This window comes from Pinus tabuliformis, chromosome 4_2, assembly GCF_031772625.1.
Source record: "Pinus tabuliformis cultivar Carrire ecotype Pingquan chromosome 4_2, CPIR1, whole genome shotgun sequence".
Lineage (NCBI taxonomy): Eukaryota > Viridiplantae > Streptophyta > Pinopsida > Pinales > Pinaceae > Pinus > Pinus tabuliformis.
The window spans coordinates 1,123,868,721-1,123,889,594 of record NC_142304.1 but is presented as its reverse complement, the minus strand read 5'-3'; the positions used below and the strand labels follow the sequence as shown (position 1 = coordinate 1,123,889,594).

The 20,874-nt window shown below is 36.9% G+C and overlaps 1 protein-coding gene across 1 annotated transcript in view; it reads left to right on the top strand.

Annotated features, from left to right (window-relative positions):
• Positions 1-7,576, top strand: part of LOC149173611 (subtilisin-like protease SBT5.3) — a 31,112-nt gene extending 23,536 nt beyond the window's left edge. Inside the window, exons 2-11 of the mRNA XM_089426753.1 lie at positions 1,670-1,767; positions 2,181-2,278; positions 2,417-2,599; positions 2,694-2,805; positions 4,224-4,770; positions 5,521-5,618; positions 5,748-5,993; positions 6,109-6,220; positions 6,322-6,535; positions 7,008-7,576. Coding sequence (XP_089282879.1) covers positions 1,670-1,767; positions 2,181-2,278; positions 2,417-2,599; positions 2,694-2,805; positions 4,224-4,770; positions 5,521-5,618; positions 5,748-5,993; positions 6,109-6,220; positions 6,322-6,535; positions 7,008-7,576 — 2,277 coding nt within the window. The remainder of the gene's footprint in view (positions 1-1,669; positions 1,768-2,180; positions 2,279-2,416; positions 2,600-2,693; positions 2,806-4,223; positions 4,771-5,520; positions 5,619-5,747; positions 5,994-6,108; positions 6,221-6,321; positions 6,536-7,007) is intronic.
• Positions 7,577-20,874: the final 13,298 nt, after the last annotated feature.

Below are 20,874 nucleotides of genomic sequence, written 5' to 3'. Positions count from 1 at the left end.
CAGCTTGCGTGAGTAAGAATGGCCATGAAATTGTCGACTGGAAAAATCATATATGAGAATATTGTATAAAATTGAAATAAAAATAAGAGGATCTTTAATTGAGATGAACCTTTACCAACTTTGATAAAGTCTGCAAAAATTAACAACTTGCTCTAAAGTTATTCTGGTTGTTATCTATTTTTATGCCACCATTATTCTAGCTGTTATCGGCGTAGTGGCAGTCAGAAATTGAAAATTTCATACTCCACCTTTAGGAATGAAAGAATCAAAATCTCGGTACGTCCAATTGTCGTTACACAATACAGGGCATACTGCTCTCAAGCTGAAATCTTTTCAGTTGAGATTGCCCTCAGATCGAATCCTTTGGACTTTGACATCGAATATTTTAGCTTCGCAATTCCCGAGCTTGCTCATATAAATATGGATGAAAAGTCACAATTTCTACGGCCACATACATTCTTGAAAGGTTCCTGTAAAATATGTAAGCGCCTGGAATTAACTGTACACCACGCATCAGAAGGCAGCAACCGCCATGGCCGAGAAGTTAACTTCATTTGTGCTGGTGCTGTCATTATCGTTCATAGCTTCAGCTATGGCCGCTAAACAGGCAAACGACAAATAACTCTCATGCTGTCTTTGTTATTATGCAGAATGCTCTCAGTCTGATGGACCATGAAAACTGATTTAGTTTTTATTTTTTAATTTGATGTTTGCTGAAGGAGGGGCTTCAATATGAAGAATTATCTGGCTGTGATTTGGGTTTGGATTTATTAATGATTTAAATTGTAGTTTATATTATTATTTTTTTTAATTTGGATAATTACATTTTTCACAGGATTCAAGTATATTTTGAATTAACTGCTGTTAATGTTAATATGTCAGATTTTCAAATATAAAACAAGTGATATTAACTTCTTTCTCAAATTTAATACGTCAAAGAAAATCTACATAGTTACTTATAACGAAAATTCCCCAAGTAGTGGATAGGATTTTAATTCATAGGTTGTGTTAATAGAATATTTAGGGAGATTGTAATTTATGGTATTTTGAATATATAAATGGCACATTTTAATTTATATATGAAATGGTTTTTTCATAGTTTTTTAGTTAATTTTAATCAAAATTTATTAGAGATTTTAAAAAACTTGAGTTTAAGTAGTTTAATTTATAGAATTTAAGTGGTTTAATTTATAGAATTTAAGTGTTTGATGATTTTTCAGGTGCTAAATCTTTTTATGCATTTGAAAATATATTTAAAACAATAAAAAAAATCAGTTTTACTTAAAATTGTATCTGGATTCATGTGTAGAAAGCTATTTCCTTTATAAATTACACTATACCTATATAAACTGATTTAATGTTATGCAAATAAATTGATTTAATGCTATGTTTTTTTTAATATTTTATTTGTATATAAATTATATATAATTTTATTTGTGTAGAATAATAAATTTTAATTTTAACTATTTTTATGAATTTAAAAAAAAATACAATAAATATCAAAAACTTAAAATAATTACAAAAATTTTAATTTTTTATCAATATATTTTCAAATAATTTTATTTGGAATCTTAATTTTTATTTATTTTTATCAAACTGGCAGAATTTAACTGTGTAAAAAGCCATTTTTATACTTGCTTATAGTTTCCCTGCGTGGATCCCTATGCAGCCTTATGTGGTGTACTTAGGAGGACAACACGATGAAAATGTGAACCGCCAACTGGTAGCCGAATCTCACCATGAGCTTCTGGCATCAGTTCTAGGAAGGTAATTAACTGAGAATTTATGGATGATTGAAATTATTTCCCATAATATATTGGGAAATGGATGGTTGATTTGTATTGAAAGTTAGGTGTGTTGTTAAAGTTGGTATTGAAGTTATTTTTATTTGGATTATTGATTTTAGGAATATTTCAGAATTAGATTGAGAATACTGAAGTTAAAAATTTGAAAAATTTTATTTATCTAAATATTCCCTAAATTAATCATCTAGATAATTCCTAACAATGATTTTTTAAAATTTGATAGACATAAATTATATTACAGTATTCAATTGAGGTAATTCCACTCCTTCAAATTCCATGATATTCCTAAAATCTAAATTATGCACGCTTCGATTCTGATACTTCAGCTTATAATTTGGATGCTTATACATATTCTTTTTCTATGAAAAATTACAGTAACGAGGCAGCCAAAGACAACATCTTGTACTCATACAGTAGAAGCATAAACGGTTTTGCTGCTGCTCTGGACGAAGAGCAAGCTCTTACTCTATCAAGTGAATTACTTGTCACTAAGTGATTGTTCTCTCTTTTTCTTAAATGGATGACCAGGCAGCTGGGATATACATATAACTTTCGTCCTTTTTTCTTGAACTGAATTGTTGTTGATGATGGTGCTGGGGATTATTCATCAGATCTACCGCAGGTATTGTTTGTATTTGCCAGCCAAACAAGAAGTCTGCACACAACTCGTTCATGGGGATTTCTTGGATTAGAAGTTGGAGCGGGAGAATCTGAGAATGAAACTATTCCTCTGCATTCACTATGGAGAAAAGCAAAATTTGGAAAGGATGTTATCATCGCTAACCTGGATACAGGTAACTCCTCAGAAATAGTTTTCTGTACCAAAATGAATTCATTTTAAATATGATGTTGGTGTTCATATTCTTGCTGCTGTTTTTGTGAGTTTAGGGGTATGGCCCGAGGCTGCAAGCTTCAGTGACAAGGGTATGGGGCCTATTCCTTCTAGATGGAAAGGGATCTGTCAAAGTGGAAACGATTTCGGCGCAGTTCAATGTAACAGGTACGTTGATCAATAACAGTACTCTGTAACTTTTTAGCAGTACTCTGCAACCTTTTATTAAGAATGGCTAAACAGTGATGGAATTTGATGCGCGTCATTTGGGGATTTGTCTGTCAAAAACAGCCAAATATTTTGCCATCGACATTGTGTTATTTAACTCATCAACATAGATTAGATTTTGAAATTTAGAATGGATATTTGATGATATCCCAAAAATTCCATAATCATGTGAAAACTGAAACCAAGTATTTTAGCCTCATTCATTATCATTTCATGAATCAAATTTATTTTTGTCTTGCTATCTTCTCAAAGAAGAAATCTTTCCATATGCAGCTTTTAAATATGTTTTCTCCCACAATAAGTGCATTTTCAATACAGAAAAAGCATAATATTTTTATATCAGAAATATAAAAGAGTCCAATTATACAAAATAGGAAATGTTCCAATGATCTGTGACAACAGAGAAGCCATGAGCTGGTAAAAGGAGGCCAGAAGGCCAGATCCAAAGAAAAAATATATCAGGTATCCATCCACAAGGACCGAAGCATAGACCAGATCGGAACAAAAATTCGCCTGAAAGCAAGGAGAAACCGTCCAGAGAATAACCTGTACAGAAAAACAAAACTAAATTCAGAAGTAGACCTATTCATAAAACGGAAAGTCCATAGCATATTGATCGAAACAGCTAGCATCTTTAATCACAGAAGCAAAACATAGAGAACTTTGCAAGAAAAAACCTAGAAATTTGGAGGGTAAAAGTCCTGGATGGAGTAACATTTCCCATCAGAGGAAACCTGTAGATGCCACACTCCCGGAGCAGATTGAAGGCCTTTTTTTGATAAGGAGTCTGCCGTCTGATTTTGTTCCCTGCGAATGAAATTGACTGAGGCACCTTTAAAGGATGACCAGTAGAATCTGATGCGATCAAGCCAGCCCCAAGATGAGGCCTGGAAATGGAGATTTTCCCAGCCATATAATCCACTAGAACTTTTGAGTCACCATAAATAGGAATGTCTTGAAGATTTAAGAAAAGGCAGAAACTCATGAGACCAGCAAGGGCCATCGCCTCAGCCATCATATTAGAACCCCTCCCCATTCCAGTGAGCGAAGAAAAGACTGTCTTCATCTGCTAGAATATGGAAACCACAGCCACAAACCCCATTCTATGCAGCACCCCATTCTGTTTCTTGTATAACTCTCATTCATTTACATTTACTCATGTCGTACCACGTTTTCTAATATGATTATTATCAATCCAAACTCCTTTGTAACATATATGTGCAACAAGAATTTCTGAGAATAAAGGTTTCGCACTGTATAAAGTGTTTTGAAATATGAAGTTTTATTGGAAAGCAGCCCCATGGGCTTTGCATTCTATAATCAAAGTCTCACTGCTGCGAGCTATTGTTTGATACAAGGAAATTGATCGGAGCCAGATACTTCAGAAAGGGACATGAAATTAAAAATGGGCTTTTGAATCACTCTGCAATGCGCCAATTTCTTTCTCCGCGAGACACAGAGGGACATGGAACTCATACTCTGTCTACAGCAGGTGGTAATTTCGTGAGAAGCGCAAGTATATTTGGACATGCAGAAGGGGTTGCAAAAGGCGGAGCTCCTCGTGCCAGAGTTGCAACTTACAAAGTTTGTTGGCCTGACAAGAGAGGCACTTATGGTTGCGATGATACAGATATCCTTGCAGCATTTGATGAAGGGATACATGATGGAGTTGATGTGTTCTCTGTTTCTCTCGGTGGCGTTTCTAAGGATTATTTTCAAGGCTCAATTGCCATTGGATCATTCCATGCTGTTCAAAGAGGAAAGGTAGTCGTCGGTTCAGCTGGAAACAGGGGCGCTCCCAGTACAGTCGAAAATGTGGCACCATGGATCATAACTGTGGCAGCAAGCAGCATTGATAGAGAGTACCCTTCCAGTGTTCTTCTGGGAAACAACAGAACATATGTAGTAAGTATACCTATTTCTTCATTTCATCTCTATATTTTAAGTAACCAAAGAACGTTTAATTAATTATATGCAATTCGATCTGGGTGGGGAACAAAATTGGTTGTAGTTTTTTTCTGAATATTTTGGAAATTTGAATCACATCACTGACTTCAAACATTCAGTTAACTAGGATCCTATTATCTGATTTCCAAACTTTGCAAACAAAATAAGGATAGCTACAAATAAGCTGGTTAACATGGAAAAACTAAAGAGGCTAGCAGGAACTTTATGACGTGTATGCCAGTTGGTTTGCATGTTCCTATCAAATCACAATGTGAAACATTATGGGAAAGAGTTAAGATTCAAAAATGAAAGCTATTTTGAGGATTAAATTTCCCAAAAAACTTTCAAGCTGAACTAAACCTCACACAGTCCTGGTAAAAAAACCATTATAGTGTGGGTACTTTATTTCATTCTGTCCTAATAAGCATTCCATTGTGGGTACGTTATTTCATTATGTTCATGTTACATAGGTTTTGCAAATTATTGTCAGATTAATGGTTTAATGATTATCAAAATAACTTTTAATGTTGTATAGATCCCTTTTTCCTCAAAATTTCAAGAGAACAAGAAGACATTGAATTTTCCCTTGCCCATAGAATTTGATATCTAATGTTTTCCAAGATGAGGAACGGAAATCTAACAAATATGATCCATTGCATTATGCAAGAAAATCATTCTATTATTTTGTATGTTTTTGTTTGAGGCCAGGGACAAAGCCTAGCCCAGTTCCAATTACCAAAGGGAAAACTGTATCCACTGGTATCATCAGTTGACGTGAGAGCTGCAAATGCAAATGAAACTGCTGGGTATGCTAATTAACTACCACCTTTTCCGAAAGAAGAAACTTGGGTTGGATTAGTATTAGATCAATCAATCAAAGATATATCTGTTTAGGACACTGTGTTTTAATAATTTTTATAAGAATAACGTTGCAGAGAACTCTGCCTCCCGGGAGCGCTAGATCCCGGTAAAGTTAAAGGAAAAATTGTTGCTTGTCTTCGTGGTAGAAATCCGTTACTTGAGAAAGGTGTAACAGTCAGTATGGCTGGAGGAATAGGAATGATTGTATGCAATGCACCCAAAGGGGAACAAAACATTATTGCAGCGATTCATTTTCTTCCTGCTACACATTTGAGTGCAGTTGATGGAGCAGCAGTATTTGAGTACATCAAAACAACAGCGTAGGATTTAAATACAGCCTTTTGATTTATATTAAGACCTGGTTATGTAGGTTTTAAGATGATGAAAGATATGGGATGAAAAGTCCTAATTCCAAATTAAATTATGCTCATTCAGGGCCCCTGTCGCTTCCATCTATGCAACAACCGAGTTAAATACAAAGCCAGCTCCAGTGATGGCAGGATTTTCTTCTCAAGGGCCAAATCCGGTTACTCCCGACATACTCAAGGTTATAATCCAATCCCCACAGCTAGTGTTTATATCGTGATATATCCATTGTCAAGAACAGCAATTTCTAGGAAAAAGTTGTTAATTGTTTCTCCAATGCAGCCTGATATTACAGCTCCAGGGTGGAACATCCTTGCAGCATATTCAGAAGCAGCAACACCAACTGGGGGCCCCCTTGATCATAGACATGTACCTTTCAATATACTTTCTGGCACATCTATGTCTTGCCCGCATATTGCTGGTGTTGCTGCTTTATTAAAGAGAGCATATTCTCATTGGAGCCCTGCAGCCATCAAGTCTGCCATTATGACTACAGGTATGTACATTTTAATTCTTTAGTTTCACCCATTTTTCACAAATAAAACCGTTACACTACTCTCATTCACATATATAGAAGGTTTTTTATAAAATAATTTCATGCCTTCCAGAATGTTATTCATAAGTTGAAATCCTCTTAAGGTTTCCATTCCACACTATGTATTTAACGTTTTATTCTGCACTAAGTCAATAATTAGTTCAGTGCCTTCTTATCTTGTCTATAATGCATTAAGCCAATAATTAGCTAGTATCTTTTCATCTTGTCCATGAAACTATGCACTAAATTAATGATAGACTCAATGCCTTTTCATCTTATCCAATATACAAAATAAATATACACTAAACAATTATTAACATTTATTCTCTTCAAAGTATACCATGGTTGAGAATACATACCCCATATTAATACAATAGTAATATTTAAAATGCATATGGCTAGATGTTAATTTGTTTTCTTTTGTAAAACACAGCTGCAAGATTGGACAACACCAAACGGGCAATTAAGACTCAATTACAGCGAAAAGCAAATCCTTTCGACTACGGAGCAGGTCATGTCAATCCGAATAAAGCAGCAAATCCTGGCCTAATCTATGATCTATCTGTCGAAGAATATTACAGATTTTTCTGTAGCTTGAATTATAATTCAACCCAGATAAAGGCCATAACAGGAAAGGAAATCTCTTGCCCAACCTTCAAACCTAAGATATATGACCTCAACTATCCTTCCATCACTGTCTCTGAATTGAAAGGGTCTGTGCTTGTGAAAAGAACTGTGACAAATGTGGCCAAAGGAGGGGCGTTTTACAAAGCCGAAGTGGAGTCCCCTGAGGGTGTTTTAGTGTCAGTAGAGCCTCAGAAGCTTGAGTTCTCTAGGATTGGTGAGAAGAAATCATTTAATGTGACACTAAGAGGCATCGAGAGGACTGTGGGGAAATATGTATTTGGGTCCCTCACATGGAAATATGCTCGGTATTTGGTGGTAAGTCCAATTGTTGTGAATGTAGTAGCTATCAACACCACTAAGGAAGGCTTTGAATAGCTATTGTTGAGACCGGCTACTAGTGCAGTGAAGTATTCATTGAAGATGGCATTGGCCAGGAGAAGTAATAGTCATACATGCAAACAATGAAACACCTGTAATCCAACAAAAAAAGTATTTGTAATCTCATTGAACTGAATTTGATTTATTTATTTTAATATTGGTTATTATTATATCAAAATTGTTTAATTTATTATCATTTGGAGAATCATGGTGAAGCAAGATATTTCTAGTTTTAGGGGTAAAAACTTATTTGATAACTTTTAATCTAATTATATAATATGAATGTCAAGTTTGGGGTTGCGGTATTTTAAAGAAATTTGGAGAAAATAATTGATTTATAAATGCTTTACATATAATTGTTGGAATATGTAATTCTTACTTGTCTCAATTGTGATTCTTTCTATCTAAAGGAATCTGTTCCTATTCTGTTTCCTAGATTTGTGTCAGATTGTGTGTCCAAGATAGTTTTCTTATCTTGAGACAACACTTCCTGTATATATGTAATATCATATTTGATTAATGAAATGCAGATTTCCTAATAGAAATTTATCATGGTATCAGAGCCCCTGAGGGCCTGGCCCCTCCTGGACTTGGCTCATCCTTGTTGAATTAAAGAGCAGAGAAAGAAAGAAACAGCAAAATAAGAGAGAAGAAGACCAAGAACAGAGAAACTGAAATGTATATCTGATTATTCGATGATCATTTCCCATTACATGACATTCGATTTATTATGTAAACTACCGTTACCCGTTACATAACTAAAACTTAAAATTGGTTACAAAACTGAAGTTCGTTGTCAAACCAACAAACTCCACCTTGACAACAACTTTCCCATTCATCATCTTTCCTGCAAGCCAAGAGAAGCTAAACACCATCGCAACTTCTCTACTGTAACTGGCTTTGTGAATATGTCTGCACAATTTTCTCGTGTGTGGACCTTTTTAAGAGCTACTTTTCCACCATCGATCACATGTCTCAGAAAATGATATCTCACATCAATGTGCTTGGTTCTGCTGTGATAGGCAGGATTTGTGGCCAAGTGAATAGCACTTTGACTGTCACAAAGTACACTCACTTTCTCCTGCGCCCTTCCAATTTCATCGAGCAAACCCTTTAACCAGATTGCTTCTTTACTGGCATCTGAAGCAGCTATATATTCAGCTTCGGTAGTGGACAAAGCAACCGTATCTTGAAGCTTTGACATCCAACTAATGGCTCCACCTGCAAGAGTAAAGACGTAATGTCTCTCATAGTTTTGATAGTTGGCTGTTAGACTCTGGTGCTTCGCATCATATGTGCCCACATAGAAACTGGTTTACTTCGTATGAAAGTGTAAACGGTAGTTCTGTGTTTATGGGTAACAATATGTCATGTCAGACTGTTGGGATGGGAGATATCAGGATTAAGATGTATGATAACACAGTTAGGACATTAACTAGTGTTAGACATGTGCCTGATTTGAAGAAAAATTTAATATCTTTGGGAGTGTTGGATTCAGATGGTTATAAGTTTACAGGTCAGAATGGCGTTTTGAAAGTCTTCAAAGGTGCCCTTGTGGTTATGAAGGCAGAGAAGGTCGGGAATCTTTACAGGTTAAAAGGAAGTACTCAGGTCGGTGAAGCAGCGGTTGCGTCGGAAAAGGTAGAAGCAGGTACTCGTCTGTGGCATCAGCGTTTGGGTCATATGAGCGAGAAAGGTCTTCACATACTGATGAAACGTAAATCTCTTCCCGGTCTGAAATCCTTGAATTTAGATTTCTGTAAACATTGTGTGTATGGGAAGCAGTGTAAACAGAGATTTAAAGTTGGTAATCATAATAGTAAAGATGTTTTAGACTACATTCATTCTGATGTGTGGGGGCCTTCCCCTGTTATGTCATATGGAGGTGCTTTGTATTTTGTAACGTTCATTGATGATTATTCTCGTAAAGTTTGGGTCTATCTGTTAAAAAGGAAAGCTGATGTATTCAATGTGTTTAAACAATTTAAAGTAATGGTAGAGAAAATAACAGGCAAATCTATTAAATGTCTAAGAACTGACAATGGCGGTGAGTTCACTTCTGTTGAATTTGAACAATACTGTAAGGATGAGGGCATTGTTAGACACAAAACTGCTGTTTATACTCCTCAGCAAAATGGTGTTGCTGAGCGTATGAATCGGACTCTTATGGAAAGAGCCAGAAGCATGATCAACAATGCTAACTTGCAAAAGGAGTTGTGGGCAGAAGCAGTATCTACTGCTTGTTATTTGGTTAACAGATCACCTTCAGTAGCAATTGAGTGTAAAATTCCTGAAGAAGTCTGGACAGGTCAGTCTTGTGACTATTCTCATTTGAGGATATTTGGTTGTGATGCTTATTCTCTTATTCCTAAAAATCAGCGTTCAAAGTTAGATCCAAAGTCGAAATGTTATGTCTTTGTTGGGTATGACTATGCAGTGAAAGGATATAGGTTGTGGGATCCTACATTGCGGAAGATAGTTATCAGTAGAGATGTAACATTTGATGAATCCTCTTTGTTAAAATCAAATGTTGAAAGAATTGAACAGGAACAGGTATCGCCGAGTCAACGAGTTCAGTTGGAGGCTAGATCTTTCGGTGACAGTCGAAAGGAAGGAGAGACTTCTGGAGACAAAGGTGTTGAAGACACAAAGGAAGCCGTTGAAGCTTCTGAACCAGAGCAAGTTTCTGAACCAGTTCAGCAACCAGTCGCTCTGAGAAGGTCTACAAGGGCGAAGAAAACTCCCAAAAGGTATGAAGATTCTGCTGCTTCATCTTTTGCTTTGGTTACTGAAGATGGGGAACCGTCTTGTTATCAGGAAGCGATAGATGATACAGATAGCGAGAAATGGAAAAAGGCTATGGAAGAAGAAATGGACTCCCTAGCCAAGAACAATACCTGGGATCTTGTAGAGCTTCCTGAAGGGAGAAGTGTTGTTGGGTGTAAATGGGTCTTCAAGCTGAAACGGAAAGTTGATGGTAGTATCGAGAGGTATAAGGCGAGATTGGTAGCAAAGGGTATTCTCAGGTTGAAGGTATAGACTTTCATGAGATTTTTTCTCCAGTTGTAAAACTTGTTTCTATACGTACTGTGTTGGCACTAACTGCGTTGCTTAATCTTGAGTTAGAACAGTTAGATGTTAAAACAGCTTTTCTACATGGTGATTTGAACGAAGAGATATATATGGAACAACCAGAAGGTTTTGTGCGAGGTCGCAGCAGAAGATTAGTTTGCAAGCTCAGGAAATCATTGTATGGTCTGAGGCAGTCTCCCAGACAATGGTACAAGAAGTTTGATTCCTTCATGGTGAGCCAGAACTTTATAAGAAGTGAGTATGATCATTGTGTGTACTTCAGAAGTTTCAATGGCATATTCATTATCTTAGCTTTGTATGTTGACGATATGCTTATTGCAAGCAAAAGCATGGAAGAGATCAACAGGTTAAAGGCTCAACTCTCTAGGGCGTTTGATATGAAGGATCTTGGAGCAGCAAAACATATCTTGGGCATGGAGATACACAGAGACAGGAAAAATGGTAAGCTTTGGTTGTCACAGCAGAAGTATGTGGAGAAGGTACTTGAAAAGTTCTCTATGAATAATGTGAAACCTGTTAATGTTCCTTTAGCTTCCCATTTTAAGCTTTCTTCGGTTTTGAGTCCTAGAGATGATGAAGAAAAGCAGTATATGTCTCATGTACCATATGCAAATGCAGTAGGCAACTTAATGTATGCGATGGTATCTACAAGACCTGACATTTCACATGCAGTTGGAGTTGTCAGCAGATTCATGGCAAATCCAGGTAAAGAACATTGGCAAGCAGTGAAATGGGTGCTTCGATATCTAAGAGGCACAAGAGATCATTGCATCGTCTTTGATGGTAGTGAAGGATCAGTCTGCGGATATGTAGATGCTGACTATGCAGGTGATTTGGACAAAAGAAGATCTACTACAGGTTACTTGAACCTTCCTTCATTCGAAGACTGTATAATTGTCGTTTCAGATAAATTCTGTTGGTTAGTGATTTTGTCATATAAAGGTTTTCAAGTTTTTCCCACAAACCTGACGCCGTGGTTTCTTCAACGATGTTGAAGAGAACTTCATCCGCTAGACATAGCCGGATGGTACTGAGTGCTCGGGCATCCAAGTCCTCCCATTCTGTAGTAGTCATGGTTGTAGGTTTCTTAGTAACCCCATCCAATGCCTTGTGCAACCCTTGTTGCACAAGCAGATCCTTAACCTTCAGTTTCCAAAGAGCAAAATTGCTCTTTCCGGTGAATTTCTCCACCTCGAATCTTGCATTCGACATCTTGGCCATTTTTCCTCCTTCCTAGGGTTTCAGGCTTTTAAAAAAAATAACTTCCCCAATTCAAACAGAAAGACAAGTTTCTTGTTTTTCTAGTTTCACAACCTTCGTGCAAAACCCTTGCAAACTTGTTCTTCTAATATTTACAAAAAACTACAACACCCACAACACCCTTTTCAATCTCTGCTGCTATCTTTAAAGATTTCTGAATAACCTCTGCTATCCTTTAAAAATTCTGTAATCTACTATCTTTTAAAAAATTATGCAAACTGTTATTTTTTTTTTTTTAAATTCTGCAATCTGCTATCTTTAAAACAAAAAATTCTGCAAACTGCTATCTTTTAAAAAACTGCAATTTGCTATCTTTTAACAATTCTGCCAACTTCTGCAAAAAAAAATACCCGGATTGCAAATGCCGTCCACAGGCCACAACGCTTGGGCCGTCCTATCTTCAACAACACTGGGCAATCTCAGTGATCATTGCAAATGCCGTCCACAGGCCAACGCTGTCCACAGGGCTAGATTTTGCAATACTGCAACACCAACACCGTGTCCACAGGGCTGGATTTTGCAACGCCGCCCACAAGAATTCTATCACGCTCCACAGGGCTCTTCGTATTTTTCAAGCCGCCGTCCACAGGTCATTCAGGAAAAACAATATTGCAACGCTAGGGATTCTGGCCGCCCAACGATTCTTCAAGCTCTCAACAACGCGTCCACAACCACGCTGCCTTCAGAGAGTCTGCCGCTCAGCACGTCTCAACAACGCCGTCCACAGGAACGCGTCCACAACCACGCTGTCACGGGATAATTCACGGGTTTGATTTCAGGAGTTTTTGTCCAGCTCTGATACCACTTGTTGAATTAAAGAGCAGAGAAAGAAAGAAACAGCAAAATAAGAGAGAAGAAGACCAAGAACAGAGAAACTGAAATGTATATCTGATTATTCGATGATCATTTCCCATTACATGACATTCGATTTATTATGTAAACTACCGTTACCCGTTACATAACTAAAACTTAAAATTGGTTACAAAACTGAAGTTCGTTGTCAAACCAACAATCCTAGGCTAAGGGAAATAAAAAATATGTGTTGAGAGTGACTGAAATGGTGAGAATGTCTGTCCATTAATCGATTGTTTTGTTTATTTTTGTTTATGCAAGAGTTACATCAGGAGGAGCAGCATTTGGATCTGTTGCTCGTGGATTGTAGCAGCAGCGCGGAGGTGGCTTTGGTAATCAGCATATTAAGGTGGAGTTGCGGTGCTTTCGATCTGTGACTGAGACCCAACAGATCCTTACTTAACAAAACAGCATGAGGAGGGCTAATTTGACGTAGGTGGATCGACCTGATCTAAGGTAGGGGTCCGATCTGTCAACTACAACGGCAGTCATGCAGTGGATCGTGAATTGCCACAGAATTGTGGTGTGCAGTAGATCACCCTCAGGGCCTCATGCCGGTGGAGCGGTGATATGCTGATTTCATAGTTAACAGATCTGTTTGCTGGTTTCAAGCGATTTGAAGAGACGGTCATGTTGGGCAATGTTGTCTGTCACTTGAAGGACAACGATTCCAATGTCTGTGATGTCTATGTTGATGCAATCGACGTCATGGCATTGAGGATCACAGACTCGAATTAGGCGATTTCTACATTTTTGAAGCCTTTCTAGGCAACTTAATTCAGTTGGCGTTGGGTTTTTCAGTAGTTTCAACTTTCAAGTGCAGTGCGAGTATTGGATTTGTCAAATATGTCTCAGATTCATTCGATCAATATGAATGAGGAGCAAAGTTGTCTTTACTGTGTGTTGTGAATTTTTGAAGCAGAGCTGGAGTGCGAGAGTAAATAGACGTGGAGTGCGAGAGTAAATAGACGTGAGTCAACCTCTTTGGTGTCATTGAATGTATTCGTGAGCTAGCATCAGATGAGCAGATTTATTGTTGTCTCGAAGAGACTAAGCTTTTGGTACCATTGTGAATGTTGTTTATTCAACATAGGAAAGCCACTTGTTGCAAGAGCAGTTTTCAGACATGTGTGGAGTTGAAACGGTCCAGTGATGGTAATGATCTGTTCAGACATGAGACTGACATGAAGTTGATTTGAAAGTTGAGCCTGAAGAGGTGAATAGAGTAAAGTAGCAAAGTGTGGAGAGATCGAGCACAGTAGAAGCACAATGGTGTTGCTTCGTAGAGCCAACAATCCTACTTTATGGACCAATCTTCTGTCATTTGGAGGACTTGTGTTGTTGGCAATACCAATGGAGATATGTGGGCATTGTTTGGGGAGCCCGCCTTCCGATCTGACATAAGAACTTTGGAGCCAAGTTTGGAGAGCCAATTTGTCCCCTGGAGAATGCCAATGTTAAATTTTTATTTTTTTTAGAAAGTGTTATGTAGGTGATATAATTTTGGTTAAAAGAATATAGTGGAATTTAATTTGGCCAACTATTGTCACACATTTGTGTCTTTATTGGCACTGGCCATTCCAACAATAGACAAATTTATTTGCAGGAATGCTTAACAACTAGATATGATGAAGACATGACAGTGAATATGGCACTAGACAATGGTCGGAGCTACATCAAAGATTAAAGGATGATGGACAACTGATTTTGTGTGAGTTAGTGTGAGTTAGTAGAATAGACTCACTAGTATGTTCTATTATGAGTCACACATTTTATTAGTAATCAAGTCTAGGATGTTTTGTAGTGGTCTTTGTAAAGTATGTACTTGGTAACTCGAAGAGTTGGAGTGTGTAATGTAAGTCTGATAGAGCATGTGTATCCCCATAAAGTTCATGGAAACCAATTTGTAATTGAAAGTTTGTGGTCAGCTAGAAACCACTCTACTATGTTGGTTTGTGGTAAGCCAGAAACCACTTATAATAGTGAAGTGGACATGGATTCTTGTAGGCATGGTTTAGGGTCAACTGACAAAACCCTTGGCATGGTTGAGGGTGAGCCGAGAAAACCCTCATCCTGGTTGAGTCGAGTCTTTTGAGAGCCTTAACGGCTGGAGTGCCCTAGTGGCAGGTTTGTAGCCCAGAGTGGATGGAGTACCATAGTGGCAGGTTTGTGGCCCAGAGTGGCTGGAGTGCCTTAGTGGCAAATTTGTGGCCCAGAGTGTCTGGAGAGCCTTGGTGGTTGTGTTGAGCCTTAGTGTCTGAGTTGAGCCATGGTGGCTGAGAGCCCTTGGTGGCATGGTTGAGGGTCATCGAATAAAACTCAGAGCATGGTCACGGGTGTTGTCATGTTTTCTTCTCAATGATGTACAAAAAGAGCTCTCTTAAGATTGTGGATGACAAACAATATCAACAATATAAATGACTGTTAAACGTTGTAGATCTGCAACAACTGATAGAATCAAAACCTACCAAAATTCTAATCTATGCCACAATCATACTTAAACAAAAAAAGAAAGAGTAATAACTCTAATCATCCAATGGAAACCAAATATGTAAAGAATAATTTTATAATAACGCCTGTGAAGAGAACAGATAAATGTTACCAGTGCCCCTCTATGGGATGGGTTCTTGGCTATCCTCAAACGTCTTCATCTTATGTAGAGTCTCTCTCCTCTATAATGTGTAAACCCAACAAAAATATGGTGTGTGACAATGAAAATAATCAGAGTTACAACAATGAGTGCAACAATGAAAATAATCAAAGTTGAATAATTAATGAAAATCCCTTCTATTTATAACAAAATATTGAGTTATCCTCCAATGATGAACAATAAGAAAATATTATTGATCCCATTCTTGGAATAACGACTTGGAATATTTTATTATATTTGTTTAGGAAGGAAAAAAATATTTAAACCTTTATTTAGAAATAATAAATAAATAAATGATTTATTTATCATCTCAAGGAATTAGCTAAGAAATAATAAACAAATAAGGATTTATTTAATTATTCCTAAGGGATTTAGTCAAATTTAATAAAGGATAATAATTAATTAGTGATCAATTAATTATTCTTAGAGAAAAATAAGATAAATAATTATTTATCTATTTTTCATGATTGGGTCAAATTTGACAAGGAATAATAATAAAACAATAGTTTAGTTAATTATTTCTAGAAGAAAATCAAATAAATAGTGATTTATCTAATTATACTTCATGGGTTTAACTATAAAATTACTTAACAAAGGTGGTTCATTAAGTAATTTCTCACAGTAAAAGCAATTTTACTATGGTAAAATTGGCTTTACATGGTGTACTTCGATTCATCCAGTAAATTAGGCTAGATGATTAGTTTTTTGGTGATAACAATGAGTAATCTGATAAAACCAATGATGATGATATTGGAGGGGGGTTTACAGTCAAAGATACATTTATATAGTTATAATGGTTGACAGAACCATGTATGAGAAGGGCATCCTAGTACACTGGCGATTGCAGTGGTTGAGATATTCTCTCAACCAATAGATTGTGCATCCAAGATAGTTTTCCTATCTTGAGACAACAATTCCTGTATATATGTAATATCATATTTGATTAATGAAATATATATTTACTATTGGAAATTTAAGAATAACTAAAACAATTTTCCACATCAAATCTTATAATATTTTGAAAAATATTCATTATATGAGTATATTTTGATAGATATCAAATTTATTATCACTAGCTTATTGCTCAAATTTTAAAAGATATCTAAAATACAAAAATGAAAGAACAAGCAAGTGAACAAAACATAATTTGAATGCGAGAAAAATCAGTGAAAAGGTGATGCCTATGCTTTTCTCTAGTTTCTCCAGTGATGAAAATGCAGATACAAAGAAAGGGGTATTCACTATGGAGATTCCTATGAATTTTTGACATAAAATCTTCTTCCTTTTTTATCATGCAATCAAATCCATCTCTTATGTGATCTCTACAACTATAGAACAATTACAATGCTAAAATAATGGAATCCCCTCTACTCCTAGTGGCCTTGTATTCAACGTAATCTATTAGTTGTCTAGGATTATGGCATTTGCATATTTCACCTCTCAATGAATGTTAAGGTTTTGAAACCTGTAGAATCATCTTGAAAGTCCACACATTACTAGCCATAGACATGAGTAATGTGGGTTGATGTGGGTTCCATTTGCTTCCATGGTGGTCAACAAGGGAGGTCAACTTGTGAGAAACATACATCCACATAAAAACTTTGATTGAGGTGATTTTTGCATTTTCATGAGGGTCTCAATGTGTAGAAAAATAGTAGTGGGTTGAAACCTATTCTTGCAAATTTTTTTGCCTAAAACCTGCCATTTGATGCCTCAGTGTCTTTGGAATGTTCTAGACTCCAAATCTCCAAACAAGGACCTCCCATTAAATGGGCCTTGCTGTAGAAATTATGGTGTAGAATTGTATCTGCTCATGAAATTTCAATCAAAATCACAAGACATAATCCTACTCTACCACTCTCTAGAATTCAGTTCACAATTTAGAACATCAATCAAAAACATGTAATGAGAAATAACACGTATGCACACAATATTTTTCCAAGGGAAAGTGATCTGCTAAGAGCTCCTTTTCCTGCTTGCATTAATCTGATGAATAGAGATGTATTATAATTGCTAGCTCAATTTGAGCTCAATTTTATAGCTCTGATACCACTTGTTATAGCTCTGATACCAGTTGCTATGGATTTGATCTGAAAATATAAGAAAATAATACCAATATACCCAATAACTGCAAATAATCACCAAAAATAATAAGATCTGAATATAGATAGAAATGCTTCTTTATTGATTAAACCCTTAAGGTAGGGCAACACCATACATTCTCTTCTTAAGGAAGGAGAGAACTCCACAAGCCATATGCCTGTTCATACAATATTCCTTGACACCTCTCGATGTGGAGTCTCTAGCCTCTATATAGGCCTCATACATACAATACCATGGGTCATTACCATGGTTCCCTCAATACCATCTATCTAATACCATGGGCCCATTACATTATTACTAACTACTTGTGGTCCCTTACATGATACGGGTTGCCCAACCTTATTTGTTACTATGGCCCATCCTATTATTACATTATTCCCTTGGGTACCTCCCTTTGTACCCCATATTATCCCCCCTAGGTATATAACATCCCAAGGTTGATCATTTGACTACGTGTGACACCTGTACACTAAAGGCTAGTCTACAATTCATGCTACACTGCCTTGGAATCTCCACCACAATTGGGGAACTCAAATTCTCTACATCCACTAGCTATTTTGGGTTGATTGACTAGTTAACAGGGTGATCATTGAGTTAGACTGAAGTCCCACTGCACAACTAACCTTCCACTAGCTTCTTCAATAGTTAGAACTAGTTTAACTGAAAAAAACTTGAAATAACTGACCTTGATTGCTACAAATCAGCAATCACACATGCTTAACGAAACTCCAACTCCTCTAACTCGAATTTACTTATTTAACTGAGTGAAAAGATCCATGTCACACAAATTACCTGCATCCAGGTTGTCTACTGATGTCGAAATCCAATTTTTCTCAATTTGACCAATGCAAAATCAAATTGAGACTTTCTTACTACATTTTTCAACACTCCCTCTCAACAATAAAGAGATTATCAACCACATCTATCCTGCACCTTTGGAACTCAGACTTCCCTCTGTCAAAATGTCAACATCTTGTTCCTATGTCGGAATGTATTATAGCAACATTATCTGCTTCTGCACACAGTGTTGTAAATGGATATATTGAATATCTATATGCTTGGATCGATTGTGAAATACAAGATTCTCATAGAGCTTGATGTAACTTTGATTATCACAATAAATCACATTTGGATCCATCATCTGAGCAAACATTCCCACAAGTATCTTTCTCATCTAGATCACCTCACATGTTGTTTGACTTGTAGCCATGTATTATTTTTCTGTCAATTTAGCACCACAAATATTTTCTTCCTATTGTACCAAGAAACCGTTGTAGACCCAATACTAAAAATTCCACCTAGTGTGCTCTTTCTATTGGATGGACTCCTTGCCCAATCTACATCTGTGAAACCACACAGCTTCACTCTCTATGTCCATATGTACCATAATCCAATTTGATTAGTGCTTCTGAGGTACAGTAAAACATGCTTAGTTTCCTTCCAAAATAAGTTGGCTGGCCTAACCATAGTTTGGCTTAGTTGGTTGACTGCATAACACATATCTAGTCATGTGTTCACAAGATATATCAATGAACCCACTAGCTAGCAATAAATGGTAACATCCACTTCTTCACCCGAAGTGGCATCCTCCTTCCTCTAGTTGGTCACTAGAGGTGTCTCCATGGGTTTACAACTCTCCATGCAGAATTCACGTAGTATCGCATTTGCATACCTGCCTTGAGAGATAAACAGTTCCCCATTTCCTTATTGTTAGTGCCTGTTAGTTATGTCAGTCATCGAGGATGAAATGTGCTTTTATACAACTATTTTTTAGGGTTTTTGTTCAAATTTTTAGTTTCGAAAAAAAAATTCAATAAAAATTTGATCACCAGTTAGGAAGGTAAGTCTCTACTATTCCTTTCAGTGTCATGGTCAAAGGACACTATCTTGGTCAAGTCAAATCATTATTAGTAGAGTCCCATAATCATTTTGTTCTGTTGGGTTGTGTTATATTCTTTCCATGACTAGCTCACATAGTTAACCGGGGGGTTAGAAGGGGGTGGAGCCACCCCTTCGTTGCCCTGATTACATAGCAGGGGGAGTCACAAGGGGTTTGAGGGGTGTAGGTAACCCTACTCCATGGGGTCCGAGGCAGCACCCCGGAAAATTTTGGTTTTGGACCCTATGTTAAGCTGGGTGGATCTACCTATGGTTTTGTACATGATTTTCGCACATGGTTTTGGATGTGATGGTTTTTGGTCCATGGTTTTAGACACGATAGTTTTTGGTCCATGGTATTGAATGCTTTGGCATGAATAAATATGTATTGTAACGTTGAAAGGAACATAATGAAAAATCAAGCTGGTAGTCCCGGTTTTGGAATCAAGGGGAAAATATTTGTGTATATGTGTTTTATGTGTTATTCTCTCACATTGTTTATTTTATGTGTTTTAGAATTCATATGCAGGTAATTTTGTATAGGGTTAAAACCTACATTTGGTATCAGATTTGTTTTGGCTTCAAGGGGACACCTTTGTTCCTGAGGGGTTTCACTCACCCTGTGGTAGACCTTATTCAGTGGGAGATCTGTGAGATTGATTCTGGTGGTGAAAGAAGATGACGAGCAGTGGAAAGATAGAGATCGAGAAATTTAATGGTCAGAGTTTTGAGTTGTGGAAACTCAAGATGGAGGATCTGTTGGTGGATAAAGATCAGTGGATCATGGTAGATTCGGGTACTAAACCAACGGGATTGTCTGATGAAGAATTGAAGAAGTTAGATCGGAAGAAAAATAGCACAATACGATTATGTGTGTTGGATTCAGTATTGTTGAACGTATTAGGGGAAGCTACGACTAAGGCTTTGTGAGATAAGTTACGGACTTTGTACCAATCTAAGTCTCTAGTGAATAAATTGTTCTTGTGGAAAAAACTGTATAACCTGAGAATGAAAGATGTAGACTCGGTGACAAAGCAGCTGAACACATTTAATAATGTGGTAAGTCAATTATTATCTGTTGATATTAAAATTTTAGATGAAGATAAGTGCATCAGTTTGTTGTGTTCTCTACTAGATTCGTGGGATAGTCTGGTTATTGCAATAGGTAGCAATACAACTGCCTTTCAGTTTGATGAAATAGTCTCATCCTTGCTAACGAAGGAGGTGAGACGAAAAAATAGGGAGAGCCAGAATCGTGATGCCTTGTCTGTAAGAGGACGGTCCTAGAATAGAAACAAAAATAAGTCATCGAGTGGGAGATCCAATTCTACAGGGAGATCTAAATCTCTAAGAAAACCTATAAAGGTGGTGTGCTAGAAATGCAGAAACGAAGGGCAGTATAAAAGGGACTGTAAATATAAAGCTTCTAACAAAGGAAAGGGATCTGATGATGCTCCTT